The 17010-nt window shown below is 42.8% G+C and overlaps 1 protein-coding gene across 1 annotated transcript in view; it reads right to left on the bottom strand.

The window, feature by feature from the left end:
• The window catches only part of LOC106572008 (anoctamin-7), a 44239-nt gene that overhangs the window by 5578 nt on the left and 21651 nt on the right, over positions 1-17010 (bottom strand). The window contains exons 10-18 of the mRNA XM_082961500.1: positions 15625-15762; positions 15198-15296; positions 14890-14992; positions 14431-14542; positions 14293-14347; positions 13952-14049; positions 7042-7178; positions 6457-6662; positions 6103-6239 (exon numbers count right to left, since the gene is read on the bottom strand). Of these exons, the coding sequence (XP_082817626.1) occupies positions 6103-6239; positions 6457-6662; positions 7042-7178; positions 13952-14049; positions 14293-14347; positions 14431-14542; positions 14890-14992; positions 15198-15296; positions 15625-15762 (1085 nt within the window). The remainder of the gene's footprint in view (positions 1-6102; positions 6240-6456; positions 6663-7041; positions 7179-13951; positions 14050-14292; positions 14348-14430; positions 14543-14889; positions 14993-15197; positions 15297-15624; positions 15763-17010) is intronic.

Below are 17010 nucleotides of genomic sequence, written 5' to 3'. Positions count from 1 at the left end.
TAACCAGCCGTGATGTTGGCTCCGTCCACCAGGGACATTTTTCATGTATGACATAATTAGTAATCAATGTATGATCCATCCTGTGTTTATGTAATTCTGTGTGACTTTTTAGGTATTTAGTAAATAAATAATTAAAACAAATTTTGTATTGCTGATTCAACTTGTTAGCCAGGGTTCGTGAAGATAACCAAGAATTCTACGAAGTTCAGATGAGACTGAATAAGGTGACGATTAATAATTGACTGCTACTGATGTAAAAGATTACTAGGTCTTTAAGAGTTTATTCGGAAGATAACATCTCTATAAACATTATTTCGTGGTGCCCCGACTTTCTAGTTAATTACATGATTAGTTCAATCAGGTAATATTAATTACAGATAAATGATTTTATAGAGTAGCATGTCATATCACTTAATCCGGCATAGCAAAGACACGGCAAAGGGATACAGCAAGATTTTGGCAATTAAGACAAAGATCAGGGATGGGCAACTGGAGGCCCCGAGGGACACCATTGTTGTAGGCCTGCAGATCAATTTTACAAATAAAGTAATATACTGCTCAAAAAAATAAAGGGAACACTTAAACAACACAATGTAACTCCAAGTCAATCACACTTCTGTGAAATCAAACTGTCCACTTAGGAAGCAACACTGATTGACAATACATTTCACATGCTGTTGTGCAAATGGAATAGACAACAGGTGGAAATTATAGGCAATTAGCAAGACACCCCCAATAAAGGAGTGGTTCTGCAGGTGGTAACCACAGACCACTTCTCAGTTCCTATGCTTCCTGGCTGATGTTTTGGTCACTTTTGAATGCTGGCGGTGCTTTCACTCTAGTGGTAGCATGAGACGGAGTCTACAACCCACACAAGTGGCTCAGGTAGTGCAGCTCATCCAGGATGGCACATCAATGCGAGCTGTGGCAAGAAGGTTTGCTGTGTCTGTCAGCGTAGTGTCCAGAGCATGGAGGCGCTACCAGGAGACAGGCCAGTACATCAGGAGACGTGGAGGAGGCCGTAGGAGAGCAACAACCCAGCAGCAGGACCGCTACCTCCGCCTTTGTGCAAGGAGGAGCAGGAGGAGCACTGCCAGAGCCCTGCAAAATGACCTCCAGCAGGCCACAAATGTGCATGTGTCTGCTCAAACGGTCAGAAACAGACTCCATGAGGGTGGTATGAGGGCCCGACGTCCACAGGTGGGGGTTGTGCTTACAGCCCAACACCGTGCAGGACGTTTGGCATTTGCCAGAGAACACCAAGATTGGCAAATTCGCCACTGGCGCCCTGTGCTCTTCACAGATGAAAGCAGGTTCACACTGAGCACATGTGACAGACGTGACAGAGTCTGGAGACGCCGTGGAGAACGTTCTGCTGTCTGCAACATCCTCCAGCATGACCGGTTTGGCGGTGGGTCAGTCATGGTGTGGGGTGGCATTTCTTTGGGGGGCCGCACAGCCCTCCATGTGCTCGCCAGAGGTAGCCTGACTGCCATTAGGTACCGAGATGAGATCCTCAGACCCCTTGTGAGACCATATGCTGGTGCGGTTGGCCCTGGGTTCCTCCTAATGCAAGACAATGCTAGACCTCATGTGGCTGGAGTGTGTCAGCAGTTCCTGCAAGAGGAAGGCATTGATGTTATGGACTGGCCCGCCCATTCCCCAGACCTGAATCCAATTGAGCACATCTGGGACATCATGTCTCGCTCCATCCACCAACGCCACATTGCACCACAGACTGTCCAGGAGTTGGCGGATGCTTTAGTCCAGGTCTGGGAGGAGATCCCTCAGGAGACCATCCGCCACCTCATCAGGAGCATGCCCAGGCGTTGTAGGGAGGTCATACAGGCACGTGGAGGCCACACACACTACTGAGCCTCATTTTGACTTGTTTTAAGGACATTACATCAAAGTTGGATCAGCCTGTAGTGTGGTTTTCCACTTTAATTTTGAGTGTGACTCCAAATCCAGACCTCCATGGGTTGATAATTGGATTTCCATTGATTATTTTTGTGTGATTTTGTTGTCAGCACATTCAACTATGTAAAGAAAAAAGTATTTAATAAGATTATTTCATTCATTCAGATCTAGGATGTGTTATTTTAGTGTTCCCTTTATTTTTTTGAGCAGTGTATATTTTATATACAATGAGTATACAAAACACGAAGAACACCTGACACAGACTGACCAGGTGAATCCAGGTGAAAGCTTTTGATGTACTTGTTAAATACACTTCAATCAGTGTAGATGAAGAGGAGAAGACAGGTTAAAGAAGGATTTTTAAGCCTTGAGACAATTGAGATATGGATTGTGTATGTGTGCCATTCAGAGGCTGAATGGGCAAGACTAAATATTTAAGTGCCTTTGAATGGGGTATGGTAGTAGGTGCCAGGTGCACCAGTTTGTGTCAAGAACTGCAACGCTGGTGGAGTTTTTACGTTCAAAAGTTTCCCGCGTGTTTGAAGAATGGTCCACCACCCAATAGACATCCAGCTAACTTGACAACTGTGGGAAGCATTGGAGTCAACATAGGCCATAATCCCTGTGGAACGCTTTCAACACCTTGTAGAGTCCATTTCCCGGCAAAATGAGGCTGTTCTGAGGGCAAAATGGGGGGGTGCAACTCATAATTAGGAAGGTGTTCCTAATTCTTGGTATACTCACTGAACAAAAATATAAACGCATCACGCAACAATTTCAAACATTTTACTGAGTTACAGCTCATTTAAGGAAATCAGTCAATTGAAATAAATTCATTAGGCCCTAATCTATGGACTTCACATGACTGGGATAACAGATATGCACCTGTTGATTACAGATACCTTTAAAAAAAAAGGTAGGAGCGTGGATCAGAAAACCAGTCAGTATCTGGAGTGTCCACCATTTGCCTTATGCAGTGCAACACATCTCCTCCGCATAGAGTTGATCAGGCTGTTGATTGTGGCCTGTGGAATGTTGTCCCACTCCTCTTCAATGGCTGTTGTACACGTCGATCCAGAGCATCCCAAACGTGCACAATGGGTGACATGTCTGGTGAGTATGCAGGCCAAGGAAGAACTGGGACATTATCAGCTTCCAGGAATTGTGTACAGATCCTCGCGATATGGGGCAGTGCATTAACATGCTGAAACATGAAGTGATAACAGTGGATGAATGGCATGACAATGGGCCTTAGGATCTCGTCACGGTATCTCCGTGCATTCCAATTGCCATTGATAAAATGCAATTGTGTTTGTTGTCCATAGCTTATGCCTGCCCAAACTATAACCTCACTCTGTTCACAACGTCGACATCAGCAAACTGCTCACCCACACGACGCCATACGTCTGCCATCTGCCCGGTATAGTTGAAAACGGGATTCATTTGTGAAGAGTACACTTCTCCAGCATGTCAGTGGCAGTCAAATGTGAGCATTTGCCCACAGAAGTTGGTTACGACGCCAAATAGCAGTCAGGTCAAGTGGTGGTGAGGACAACGAGCATGCAGATGAACTTTCCTGAAACGTTTTTTGACAGTTTGTGCAGACATTCTTCAGTTGTGCAAACCCAAAGTTTTATCAGCTGTCTGTGTGGCTGATCTCAGACGATCCCACAGATGAAGAAATGGGATGTGGAGGTTCTGGACTGGCATGGTTATATGTGGTCTGCGGTTGAGAGGCTGGTGGGATGCACCTGTGTTGAATCAACGTCTTGATCAGGCCACACCTGTCAGGTGGATGGATTATCTTGGCAAATGAGAAATGCTCACTAACAGTGATGTAAACAAATCTGTGCACAAAATTTGAGAGGAATAAAATATTATTGTATGTATGGAACATTTCTGGGATCTTTTATTTCAGCTCATGAAACATGGGACCAACACTGTACATGTTGCGTTTATATTTTTGTTCATTATATATATATATATATATATACACATATATATATATATACACATATATATATATATATACACATACATATATATATATATATACACATATACATATATATATATACACACACACATATACACACACATATACACACACATATACACACACACATACATATATATATATATATATATATATATATATATGCACAAAAATGTTAACACATATACACACACATATACACACACACACATACATACATATATATATATATATATATATATATATATATATATATATATATATATATATGCACAAAAATTTTAACATATATACACATATATATACACACACACACACACACACATATATATGTATAACACACACACATATACATATACATATATATATATATATGTATATGTGTGTGTGTTAGCTAATTGAAGCGTATAATGTTAAAAGACTAATTGATCATTAGAAACCCCTTTTGCAATTATGTTAGCACAGCTGAAAACTGTGGTTCTGATTAAAGAAGCAATAATACTGGCCTTCTTTAGACTAGTTGAGTATCTGGAGCATCAGCATTTGTGGGTTCGATTACAGGCTGAAAATGGACAGAAACAAATGCCTTTCTTCTGAAACTTGTCAGTCTATTCTTGTTCTGAGAAATGAAGGCTATTACATGCAAGAAATTGCCAAGAACCTGAAGACCTTGTACAACGATGTGTACTACTCCCTTCACAGAACAGCGCAAACTGGCTCTAACCAGAATAGAAAGAGGAGTGAGAGGCCCCGGTGCACAACTGAGCAAGAGGACAAGTACATTAGAGTGTCTAGTTTGAGAAACAGACGCCTCACAAGTCCTCAACTGGCAGCTTCATTAAATGGTACCCGCAAAACACCAGTCTCAACGTCAATAGTGAAGAGGCAACTCTGGGATGCTGGCCTTTTAGGTAGTCACCTGGAATGCATTTAAATTAACAGGTGTGCCTTGTTAAAAGTTCATTTGTGGAATTTCTTTCCTTCTTAATGCGTTTGAGCCAATCAGTTGTGTTGTGACAAGGTAGGGTTGGTCAATATTATGGCAAGAACAGCTCAAATAAGCAGAGCGAAATGACAGTCCATCATTACTTTAAGACATGAAGGTCAGTCATTGCAGAACATTTCAAGAACTTTGAAAGTTTCTTCAAGTGCAGTCGCAAAAACATGTGCTATGATGAAACAAGCTCTCATGAGGCTCGCCACAGGATAGAAAGACCCAGAGTCACCTCTGCTGCAGAGGATAAGTTTATTCGATTTACCAGCCTCAGAAATCGGCAATTAACGGCACCTCAGATTGCAGCCCAAATAAATGCTTCACAGAGTTCAAGTAACAAATATATCTCAACATCAACTGTTCAGAGGAGACTGCATGAATAAGGCCTTCATGGTCAAATTGCTGCAAAGAAACCACTACTAAAGGACACCAATAATAAGAAGAGACTTGCTTGGGCAAAGAAACATGAGCAATGTAATTTAGACCGGTGGAAATCTGTCCTTTGGTCTGATGAGTCAAAACGGGAGATTTTTGGTTCCATCTGCCGTGTCTTTGTGAGACGCAGAGTAGGTGAACGGATGATCTCCGCATGTGTGGTTCCCACCTTGAAGCATGGAGGAGGAGGTGTGATGGTGTAGAGGTGCTTTGCCGTTGACACTCTCTTGTGATTTATTTAGATATCAAGGCACACTTAACCAGAATGGCAACCACAGCATTCTGCAGCGATACACCATCCCATCTGGTTTGCACTTAGTGGGACTATAATTTGTTTTTCAACAGGACAATGACCCAAAACACACCTCCAGGCTGGGATATTTGACCAAGAAGGAGAGTGCTGCAACAGATGACCTGGCCTCCACAATCACACTCGCAAGGTGGGGATGTATTTGGGTACGCAGACCCGCGAGCCACTGTGGCCCCTCATGATGAGTTCAGATTTTTTGTGGCCCCCACCCCATCAAAGTTGCCCATCCCTGATGTAGATAAAGGGCTTAATTGCAAAAATCTCACTCTATCCCTTTAACACCACCAAAATGTGGATTGCAGTCACTCCTTTTCCATAGACTGCTGCCAAGCTATGGAATCACATATCTAAACATGTCATCTCACTGAACTATGCCTTTAAGTGTGTACAACAGCTATACTATATCTACTATATTATGTTCCAGTGTGTATTTAGGATCACAATTACCTGCACATGGGATGGCTGGTGTAGCTGGGAGGAGCATAGGCCAGAGTGAAATTAACATATCCATTCAGATCGTTGTCAAACTTGTACTGGTAGAGCAGTCGTGGTAAGAAATCCGACGTGAAGGCGATCAAGAAAGCCTGAAAGGGGTAGATTGACATACAAAATTATTTTATGGTACAGTAAATTAAAATGAACACAAATGATAAAAACTCGACATAATAATATTAGAATCATTTTAATATACTGCTTAAAGTGACATTACCAAATCAACGTTTATCAGATGTTTTCAGACCAGGTGGGTTTAGAAAAAATACAGCACATGGGTAATGATGAGGGCATCACTGTGCGACTCACGTTGACGATGACGGACAGGTGTGACAGGGCCTCCAGGATGTTAAACCACACACCGATGTTCTGTGCACGCTCGGCCACAGGCCGCCGGTACTCACACACAAACTTGTGGGCGTCCAGGCGCACCTCGGCCCAGTTGTTGAGTAGGGCGAAGAGCGGTGCCAGGGGGAACGCAGCCACAAATATTGTGATGAAGCCAAACTGGAGCACTGTGGACGGATGGAGAAGGTCAAGTTAGAAACTCTACTGAGGAAGTCGAGGGATAAGGGTGGGGGGAGTTGACGGGAGGGATTTTTCTTTATTCTTATGATAATATAAGAAAGTAATGCATTGACAATACACCAACAATATCCACTTGAAAGAACAAAAAAAGTAATGCACTATTGATACAGCAAGATTCACAAATGTTTATTAAATCCCTGAGTTTTGAGTTCTACTAACTTGATGGATTTACACTTTGTGATTATTTTCAGTTTTAGCCTTCAAATATTGTATTTGCTTGTATGCAATAAAAATCCACTGAATTCATAAGGAATATATTCTGGTCAGAAAATGACTCCCACTGCTAGAGTGTGGTTGTTGTCTTACCGATCTCGAGGTACTCCTCAAACAGGCCCTCGCACTCCACCAGCTGATAGTCCTCCTCCCACCGCCGAGGCTCCTGGGATTTCTGCGTTCCCCGCACCTTATTCAGCGCCCTCTTCTGTTGCCATGCCTTCACCTTACTAAGGAGAGGAGGAAAGGAGGAGAGGGAGGAGAAGAGAGGAGAGAATGAGCAAGGTGTAAAAACAATTCAAATAGAGAGAGCATTTCTCAGCACCACCACCATGGCTCCTTTGCTGGCTGGGCCAATACTGCAGTATAGTATACTAAAGCCACACTGTACCACCCACACAGAGTTCATATCATTATACAGAAACCATGCAAATCAAATTAAAAAAATCGAATCAAATTTTATTTGTCACATGCTCCAATTACAACATGCGGCGAATATAACATTTCACCTTACAGTGAAATGCTTACCTACAAGCCCTTAACCAACAATGCCATTTTAAGAAAAATACCTAAAAAAAGAAAGAAATAAAAGTAACAAATAATTAAAGAGCAGCAGTAAAATAACAATAGCGAGGCTAAATACAGAGGGTACCGGTACAGAGTCAAGGCACCGGTTAGTCGAGGTAATTGAGTTAATATGTACATGTAGGTAGAGTTATTAAAGTGTAGATAGTAGATAATAACAGAGAGTAGCAGCAGCGTAAAGGGGGGGGGGGGGGGGGGCAATGCAAATAGTCTGGGTAGCCATTTGATTAGATGTTCAAGAGTCTTATGGCTTGAGGGTAGAAGCTATTTAGAAGCCTAGACTTGGTGCTCCGGTACCGCTTGCCGTACGGTAGCAGAGAGAACAGTCTATGACTACGGTGGCTGGATCCTTTGACAATTTTTAGGACCTTCCTCTGACACCGCCTGGTATAGAGGTCCTGGATGGCAGGAAGCTTGGCCGCAGTGATATACTGGGCTGTACGCACTACCCTCTGCCTTGCGGTCGGAGGCCGAGCAGTTGCCATACCAGGCAGTGATGCAGCCCGTCAGGATGCTATCGATGGTACAGCTGTAGAACCTTTTGAAGATCTGAGGACCCATGCCAAATCTTTTCAGTCTCTTGAGGGGGAATAGGTTTTATCGTGCCCTCTTCATGACTGTCTTGGTGTGCTTGGACCATGTTAGATTGTTGATGATGTTGACGCCAAGGAACTTGAAGCTCTCAGCCTGCTCCACTACAGCCCCGTTGTCTTGATCATGTTGAGGGAGAGGTTGTTGTCCTTTCACCCCACGGTCAGGTCTCTGACCTCCTCCCTATAGGCTGTCTCGTTGTTGTCAGTGATCAAACAGATCACTGTTGTCATCGGCAAACTTAATGATGGTGTTGGAGTCGTGCCTGGCCATGCAGTCATGAGTGAACAGGGATTACAGGAGTGGACTGAGCACGCACCCCTGAGGGGCCTCCGTGTTGAGGATCAGCATGGCAGATGTGTTGTTGCCTACTCTTACCACCTGGGGGCGGCCCGTCAGGAATTCCAGGATCCAGTTGCAGAGGGAGGTGTTTAGACCCAGGGTCCTTAGCATAGTGATGAGCTTTGAGGGCACTATGGTGTTGAACGCTGATCTGTAGTCAATGAAAAGCATTCTCACATAAGTTTTCCTTTTGTCCAGGTGTGAAAGGGCAGTGTGGAGTGCAATAGAGATTGCATCATCTATGGATCTGTTGGGGCGGTATGCGGATTGGAGTGGGTCTAGGGTTTCTGGGATAATGGTGTTGATGTGAGCCATGACCAGCCTTTCAAAGCACTTCATGGCTACAGACGTGAGTGCTACAGGTCGGGAGTCATTTAGGCAGGTTACCTTAGTGTTCTTGGGCACAGGGACTATGGTAGTCTGCTTGAAACATGTTGGTATTACATGCTCAGACAGGGAGAGGATGAAAATGTCAGTGAAGACACTTGCCAGTTGGTCAGCGCATGCCCGGAGTACACGTCCTGGTAATCCATCTGGCCCTGCGGCCTTGTGAATGTTGACCTGTTTAAAGGTCTTACTCACATCGGCTGTGGAGAGTGTGATCACACAGTCGTCCGGAAAAATTTGAGGCAAACACTACTAGACAAATCTCTTTATGTTCAAGCCAACTCTTCATTGTCATGCTACAGTGCCTTCAGAAAGTATTCACACCCCTTGAGATTTTCCACATTTTGTTATGTTACAAAGTGGGATTAAAATGTATTTAATTGTAATTTATTTGTCAAAGATCTACACAAAATACTCTTATGTCAAAGTGGAAGATTTTTTGTACCACATTTGCATAAAAAATATATTAAAAAATACACTAATATACTGTATCTTGATTAGATACAATAAGTTTTCAACCCCCTGAGTCAATACATGTTAGAATCCCCTTTGGCAGCGATTACAGCTGTGAGTCTTTCTGGGTAAGTCTCTAAGAGCTTTCCACACCTGGATTGTGAAACATTTGCCCATTTTTCTTTAAAGAAATTCTCCAAGCTCTGTCAAAGTTGACCATTGCTAGGGCCTCCCGAGTAGCCCAGTCCTTAATGATTACAAGCATACCTATAAACATAATGCAGCCAACATTATGCTTAAAAAATACCAGGTTAGGGCATCGCAGTGCTAGAGGTGTCACTACAGATCCGGGTTTGAACCCGGGCTGTATCACAACCGGCCGTGATCGCACAATTGGCCCAGCGTCATCCGGGTTAGGGGAGGGTTTGGCCGGGAGGGCTTTACTTGGCTCATCACGCTCCTTGTTGTAGGCCGGGCGCCTACAGGCTGACCTCAGTCATCAGGTGAACTGTGTTTCCTCCGACACATTGGTGCGGCTGGCTTCCGGGTTAAGCGGGCGGGTGTTAAGAAGCGCGGTTTGCCGTGTCATGTTTCGAAGGACGCATGACTCGACCTTCGCCTCCAGAGCCCGTTGGGGAACTGTAGCGATGGAGAGAAAAAGGGGTTCAAATAAATTATATATACATATATATTCATCATTGCCACAAGACCATTTTCAGGTCTTGCTAGAGATTTTCAAGCTGTAACTCGGCCACTCAGGAACATTTACTGTCTTCTTGGTAAGCAACACCAGCGTAGATTTGGCTTTGTGTTTTAGGTTACTGTCTTGCTAAATGGTGAATTCATCTCCCAGTGTCTGGTGGAAAGCAAACTGAACCAGGTTTTCCTCTAGGATTTTGCCTGTGCTTAGCTCCATTCCGTTTCTTTTTCATCCTGAAAAACTTCCCAGTCCTTAATGATTACAAGCATACCTATAACATGATGCAGCCAACATTATGCTTACAAATATGGAGAGTGGTACTCAGTAATGTCTTGTATTGGGTTTGCCCCAAATATAACACTTTGTATTTAGGACAAAAAGTTAAATGTCTTTGCCACATTTTTTGCAGAACTTACTTTAGTGCCTTGTTGCAAACAGGATGCATGTTTTGGAATATTTTTTAATCTGTACAGGCTTCCTTCTTTTCACTCTGTCAATTAGGTTATTGTGGAGTAACTGCAATGTTGTTGATCCATCCTCAGTTTTATCCTATCACAGCCATTAAACTCTGTAATTGTTTTAAAGTCAACATTGGCCTCATGGTGAAATCCCTGAGCAGTTTGCTTCCTCTCCGGCAACTGAGTTAGGAAGGACGCCTGCATATTTGTAGTGACTGGATGGTGTATCAATACACCCAAAGGGAAATTAATAACTTCACCATGCTCAAAGGGATATTTAAAAAAAAAAAAACCTATCTGCCAATAGGTGCCCTTCTTTGCGAGGCATTGGAAAATCTCCCTGGTCTTTGTGGCTGAATCTGTGCTTGAAAATCACTGCTCAACTGATGGACCTTACAGATAATTGTATGTCTGGGGTACAGAGATTATGTAGTGTTGGATTCTAACTTGAAATATACTTATTCCTGTCACCATATTATAACTTATTGATTACGTTACAAGGGTGAATAGGAACTTTGTGTATGGAAAGTTACTGGGCGAGACAAGAGGCAATATTCCAAAACATCTTAATGTTGAATATTAAATTCCTAAGGAAGGAGGTAAAGAGCAACAATCTAGTCAGTTCCTGATAAGGCAGGCCGGTTTCGGGAAAATTAGTACCAGGAGGGATGTGGAACTCAACTCGAGATAAGGTCAACAGTTGAAGAGAGAAGAAACCTCTGGGAGGGGGGCCAGAGAGGCCCGCTATAACAACCCTTTATCTACAGTCCACACACACACACACACACACTTACACGCCCATGACAATACCAATGAGAGGAACAGACTGAGTGTTCTTGCCTAGCAACAGACAGATTTTTATCCTAGTCATATAAGGTGACTCCGCCTAGTCAGAAAGTATAAATATACAGTATGCTTGTGTGACTTGTATGTGGGTCTGCAACTAAAGCACCTAGTGGGTTGAATAAACTTGGTTTGAGCTTTTTCTTGTTATCCGTTTGAGTTTTTACTCTATTTGTTCAGAACCTAACAGAAGGAATTCAAAAATCATGTTAAACACACAAAGTAAGCACACAGAGTAAGCACACAGAGTAAGTCCATGCAACTTATTATGTGAATTGTTAAGCAAATATTTACTCCTGAACTTATTTAGGCTTGCCATAACAAAGGCGTTGAACACTTATTGACTCAAGACAGTTCAGATTTCCATTTTGAATTAATATGTAAAAATGTCTAACAACATAATTCCATTTTGACATTATAGGATATTGTGCTTAGGTCAGTGACAAAAAAATCTAAATGTAATCCATTTTAAATTCAGGCTGTAACACAACCTAATATGGAAAAAGTAAAGGTGTGTGAATGGACAACAGAAGGGTTGGCTAAAGCAAAGCAAATAAATAGTACTTTCGTGCTACCAAATAAATAGTACTTTCATGGCCAAAAAGTGATACAAAGGATGACATAATCATAACTTCCAAATGTTCACTGAGTCATGGATTGATGTCAATAGTAGACTAAGGGAAAATTTGACATAAAGCTGCAGTACGTAACTTTTAGGGCGGCGTGATCAAATTAACATAGAAATGTGTGTTATAGATCTGTCATTCGCATTGAACACAAGTCTAAGAAGCGCTTGATCTGTTCTGTGTACAGATCAATGATGAAACTCTGAGCGCAGCCCTATCCAGAAATCTGGCAGTGGCTTCTGATTAAATTACATTTTCACAGAACCGCTTATTGCAATTTCGATAAGACGATCTTATTCAGATATCGGTAAGTGGACTGGACGCAGGGCATGAAAGGGATAAGGAATCCAGTTGTTTGTGTCGCCTGTTTCGGGAAAGTACCTGCGCAATTGCGAACCCAGCTCACTCAGGTGCTTCGCTATATCACATTTTACATTGTCTGTGAGCTTGAGTTCATTTGCACACAAAAAATCATACAATGATGGAAAGACCTGTGTGTTTTCCTTGTTAATGCAGACAGAAAAGGGCTCCAACTTCCTAGTCATAGCCTCAATTTTGTCCCGCACATTGAATATAGTTGCGGAGAGTCCCTGTAATCCTAGATTCAGATCATTCAGGCGAGAAAAAATATATAAAAAAATCGCCCATATAGGCAGGTCGTGTGAGAAACTCGTCATCATGCAAGCGGTCAGACAAGTGAAAATTATGGTCAGTAAAGAAAACTTTAAGCTTGTCTCTCAATTAAAAAAAACATTGCCCCTTGATAACCAGCGCACTTCTGTATAATGTAAAAGCGTTATGTGGTCGCTGCCCATATCATTGCATAACGCAGAAAATACACGAGAGTTCAGGAGCCTTGCTTTAACAAAGTTAACCATTTTCACTGAAGTGTCCAAAACATCTTTCAAGCGATCAGGCATTCCCTTGGCAGCAAGAGCCTCTCGGTAGATGCTGCAGTGTACCCAAGTGGCGTCGGGAGCAACTGCTGGCACGCACGTTACCACTCCACTATGTCTCCCAGTCATGGCTTTTGCACCATGAGTACAGATACCAACACATCTTGACCACCAAAGTCCATTTCACAAAGCTGTCCAGTACTTTAAAAATATCCTCTCATGTTGTCCTGGTTTCCAGTGGTTTGCAGAAGAGGATGTCTTCCTTAGTTGACCCCCCATAATCGTAACGGGCATATACCAGGAGCTGTGCCAGGCCTGCCACGCATGCTGACTAATCCAGCTGTAACACATATAATTCACTGGCTTGTATGCAAAGCAGTAATTGTTTCTAAACATCTCCTGCCATGTCACTGATGCGTCGTGAAACAGTGTTGTTTGATGAAGGCATTGTCTGAGTTTTTTGGGGCCTTTTCCCCCAGCATTGTCCCAGCCATATCTGCGGCAGCAGGAAGAATTAAGTACTCCACAATAGTATGGGGCTTGCCTGTCCTAGCCACTCGGTAGCTCACCATCTAATATGCTTCTAGACCCTTCTTATTAATGGTATCTGTTGCTTTTATAAATGTCTTACTACTCGAGAGTCGTCTTTATTCTCGCTCAAAACACTCCCATGGCTTATTTTTCAAATTGTCATGTTTCGTTTCCTGCGAGAGAGTAACAGTTAATGTGATTGGATGTTAATTATTTGACTAGGCTACCTGTATTTGACATTGTGTTGTTATTTCGTGAACACTAGATGGTTTAATTTTATTTTTGGCAGTGAAACAAGGCTACTCAGGCGAGAAAAAAACCTCACCCAAATTTATAGCCCCATTGGAAAACATGAATGTACTGTTTGAAAATGTGAAGAAAAAAAATACAAAATAAAAATAAAAATATATTTTTTTAAATCACATTTTTTTTGGCGTACCTTTGACAGCATTGGAAGCTCTACACTTGCTTGTTTTGTCACATAAACTGAAATTAATAGAATTCCTAAGTGATTTCTGCATAGTTCATCTTTAAGTGGAAGTTAGGATTCACCCCAGAGTAAGAAGTAGGATAATCAGGAAGGAAACATACGGGATGACAAACTCCTGAACATTGCTGATGAGCTGTTTCCCCACCATGATGATGAAGAGCTGCTCAGCCAGTTCAATGAGACAACCCCCTGGACCACACTGAAACACACACACACACACACACACACACACACACACACACACACACACACACACACACACACACACACACACACACACACACACACACACACACACACACACACACACACACACACACACCCCGAGAGAAATGCATAACATCAATATACTGGTACACACTTACATCTGTTAAAATGAAAATGTCTGTATGAGAACATGGCTCTTTGTATGCAAAATGGGTTGTAATTTCTGAAAACTTACATCTTCATTTCTCATGCCAAGCAAGGTACCATAGTGTCCAGGATAACCCACAAACCTGCCAATAGAATAGGGTTTTCAAACCAGCCAGATAGATACCTGTTGCATCATCTAACAATAAACACTACCTTCCATTCTCACCTTCCCTTGAAGAATGCCACATAGAAGGGAGAGGAGTAGAAGTTGACAAACTGGAATACAAACACCTTGAAGGTAAATGCATCTTCGTACTGGGTCTGTGTTCTGTGCATCTCTGTCCAAACATCCCAAAACAATCAAATCAAACAATAAAAAACTCTTTAAACAAATATGAATCCATGAAAGTAAGAGAAATCTTTGAGGGTAATATTATGCATTAAATGTACTTTACAGGTATCCAAATGCATATGCTGTACTGTAATGACACCACCACTTTCAATATACTACTTGGTGCTTAAATGGTCTTCACACTTATCTGATAGACAATGTTTTTTCTTTTAGGCCACTGTGATTGATGTAGACGCTTAATCTAAGTCCAAGGAAGTGGATTTCCCTGTGGGTAGATGTATTAGGTGGAAGTGTATTGGCTGAGGCAGAGGTGTCTGAGGGTCGTGTTCTTACCCCATTTAGTGAGCTGCAGTGCCAACGCAGTATAGACCTGCCCCATCAGCAGAATCAGGGCCAGATTCACCATACTGCTGGAGATATTAGCAATGTTCCCTGCCTGAGGGAACAAACACACACACACACACACACACAGAGAAAACCTAAGCTAATGTATCCAAGATAATGTATCAATCCAAGCTAATGTACAGCATCTGCTAGCATTAGCTACATGCAGGATGTCAGCCATTATCAGGTGTTTTGAAGGGTATTCTGATCCAGTGTCAGCAGCTTTATTTATCAGAGCAGAGTGTATTGTACTGTACCTGAGTGCGCAGCACAAAACTGCCTGTGCGGTACATCATCACACTCACTATCCCACGGTACATAATCACTGACACCAGGAAAATCATAACCACACACAGCTGGGGACAGGGGTAGAAAGAACAAAGAGGAGTGAGAAGAATGGGACAATTATTAGTCCAACTACACCTTATTTACACACTTGTGTCTCAAATGCAGTACACTAAAATGGCATCCTTTCCTGGCCTTTTCCTCATCAGTAGGGTATGACGTTTTGACAACGCGTTTAGTCATTGAAGCGCTTTGAGATTCTTTGAAAAGCTCTAAGTTGAAATAATAATAATTGTCATGTCAGTGACAGATCTGGGACCTGGCTACCCCTGACGTACTCCGCCACGAAAAAAAAACATAGAACAAAGGACACGAAGAGAGTAAAACTCAGTGTCTTACCATGATGATGATGACCATAGAGCCAGTGAGCATGCGGGACAGCCGTGCCTTCTCTGGGAAGTAGGGCTCTTTCACTCCCGTTACTGGGTTGTACTCTATAGAAGGAGCCATGGCTGCAAACTCAGGCCGCGGACGCTCCTAGATACACACACACGCACCAATGGGGGACATATGTTCAGTGGTGTAAAGTACTTAAGTAAAAATACTTTAAAGTACTTAAGTAGTTTTTTGAGGTGTCTATACTTTACCATTTATATTTTTGCCAACTTTGACTTTTACTCCACTACATTCCAAAAGAAAATAATGTACTTTTTACTCCATACATTTTCCCTGACACACAAAAGTACTCGTTACATTTAGAATGCTTAGCAGGACTGGTAAATGGTCCAATTCACGCACTTGTCAAGACAACATCCCTGGTCATCCCTACTATCTCTGATCTGGTGGACTCACTAAACTCAAATGTTTCATTTGTAAATCATGTCGGAGTGTGCCCCTGGCTCTCCGTAAAAAAAGAAAAAAAAAAGAAAATCATGCCGTTTATATAAGTAATGTGAAATGATTTATACTTTTGGTTCCTAAGTATATTTTAGCAATTACATTTACTTTTGATACTTAAGTAAATTTAAAAACAAATACTTTTAGACTTTGACTGATGTCATCGCCGTGTGTTTAGGTGGCAGGGAAGTGAGGCGCAGGAGAAACCAACTTGGTATCACTGGAGTTATTTTAATTAAATAATAAACAAACAACGAACTCCAAAACCAAAATGTACTACACTACTACAAAATACACGACACAAAATAACATACAAACAATCTCGGACAAGGACATGGGGGGGAAACAGAGGGTTAAATACACAACCGGTAATGAATGGGATTGGAACCAGGTGTGTGTGAAGACAAGACAAAACCAATGGATAATGAAAAATGGATCAGTGATGGCTAGAAGACCGGTGATGTCGACCGCCGAGCACCACTTGAACAAGGAGGGGCATCGACTTCGGCAGAAGTCGTGACAGTACCCCCCCCCCGACGCGCGGCTCCAGCAGCGAGTCGACACCGGCCTCGGGGACGACCCGGAGGACGAGGTGCAGGGCTATCCGGATGGAGACGATGGAACTCTCGCAGCAGGGAAGGATCTAACACATCCTCCACCAGAACCCAGCATCTCTCCTCCGGACCATACCCCTCCCAGTCCACGAGGTACTGAAGACCCCTCGCCCGACATCTCGAATCCAGGATGGATCGAACGGAGTACGCCGGGGCCCCCTCAATGTCCAGAGGGGGCGGAGGAACCTCCCGCACCTCAGCCTCCTGGAGCGGACCAGCCACCACCGGGCTGAGGAGAGAGACATGGAACGAGGGGTTAATGCGGTAATTGGGG

The sequence above is a fragment of the Salmo salar genome, chromosome 15, assembly GCF_965601325.2.
Source record: "Salmo salar chromosome 15, fSalSal1, whole genome shotgun sequence".
Lineage (NCBI taxonomy): Eukaryota > Metazoa > Chordata > Actinopteri > Salmoniformes > Salmonidae > Salmo > Salmo salar.
The sequence above is the reverse complement of the archived record's forward strand: the minus strand, read 5'-3'. Positions and strand labels throughout refer to the sequence as shown.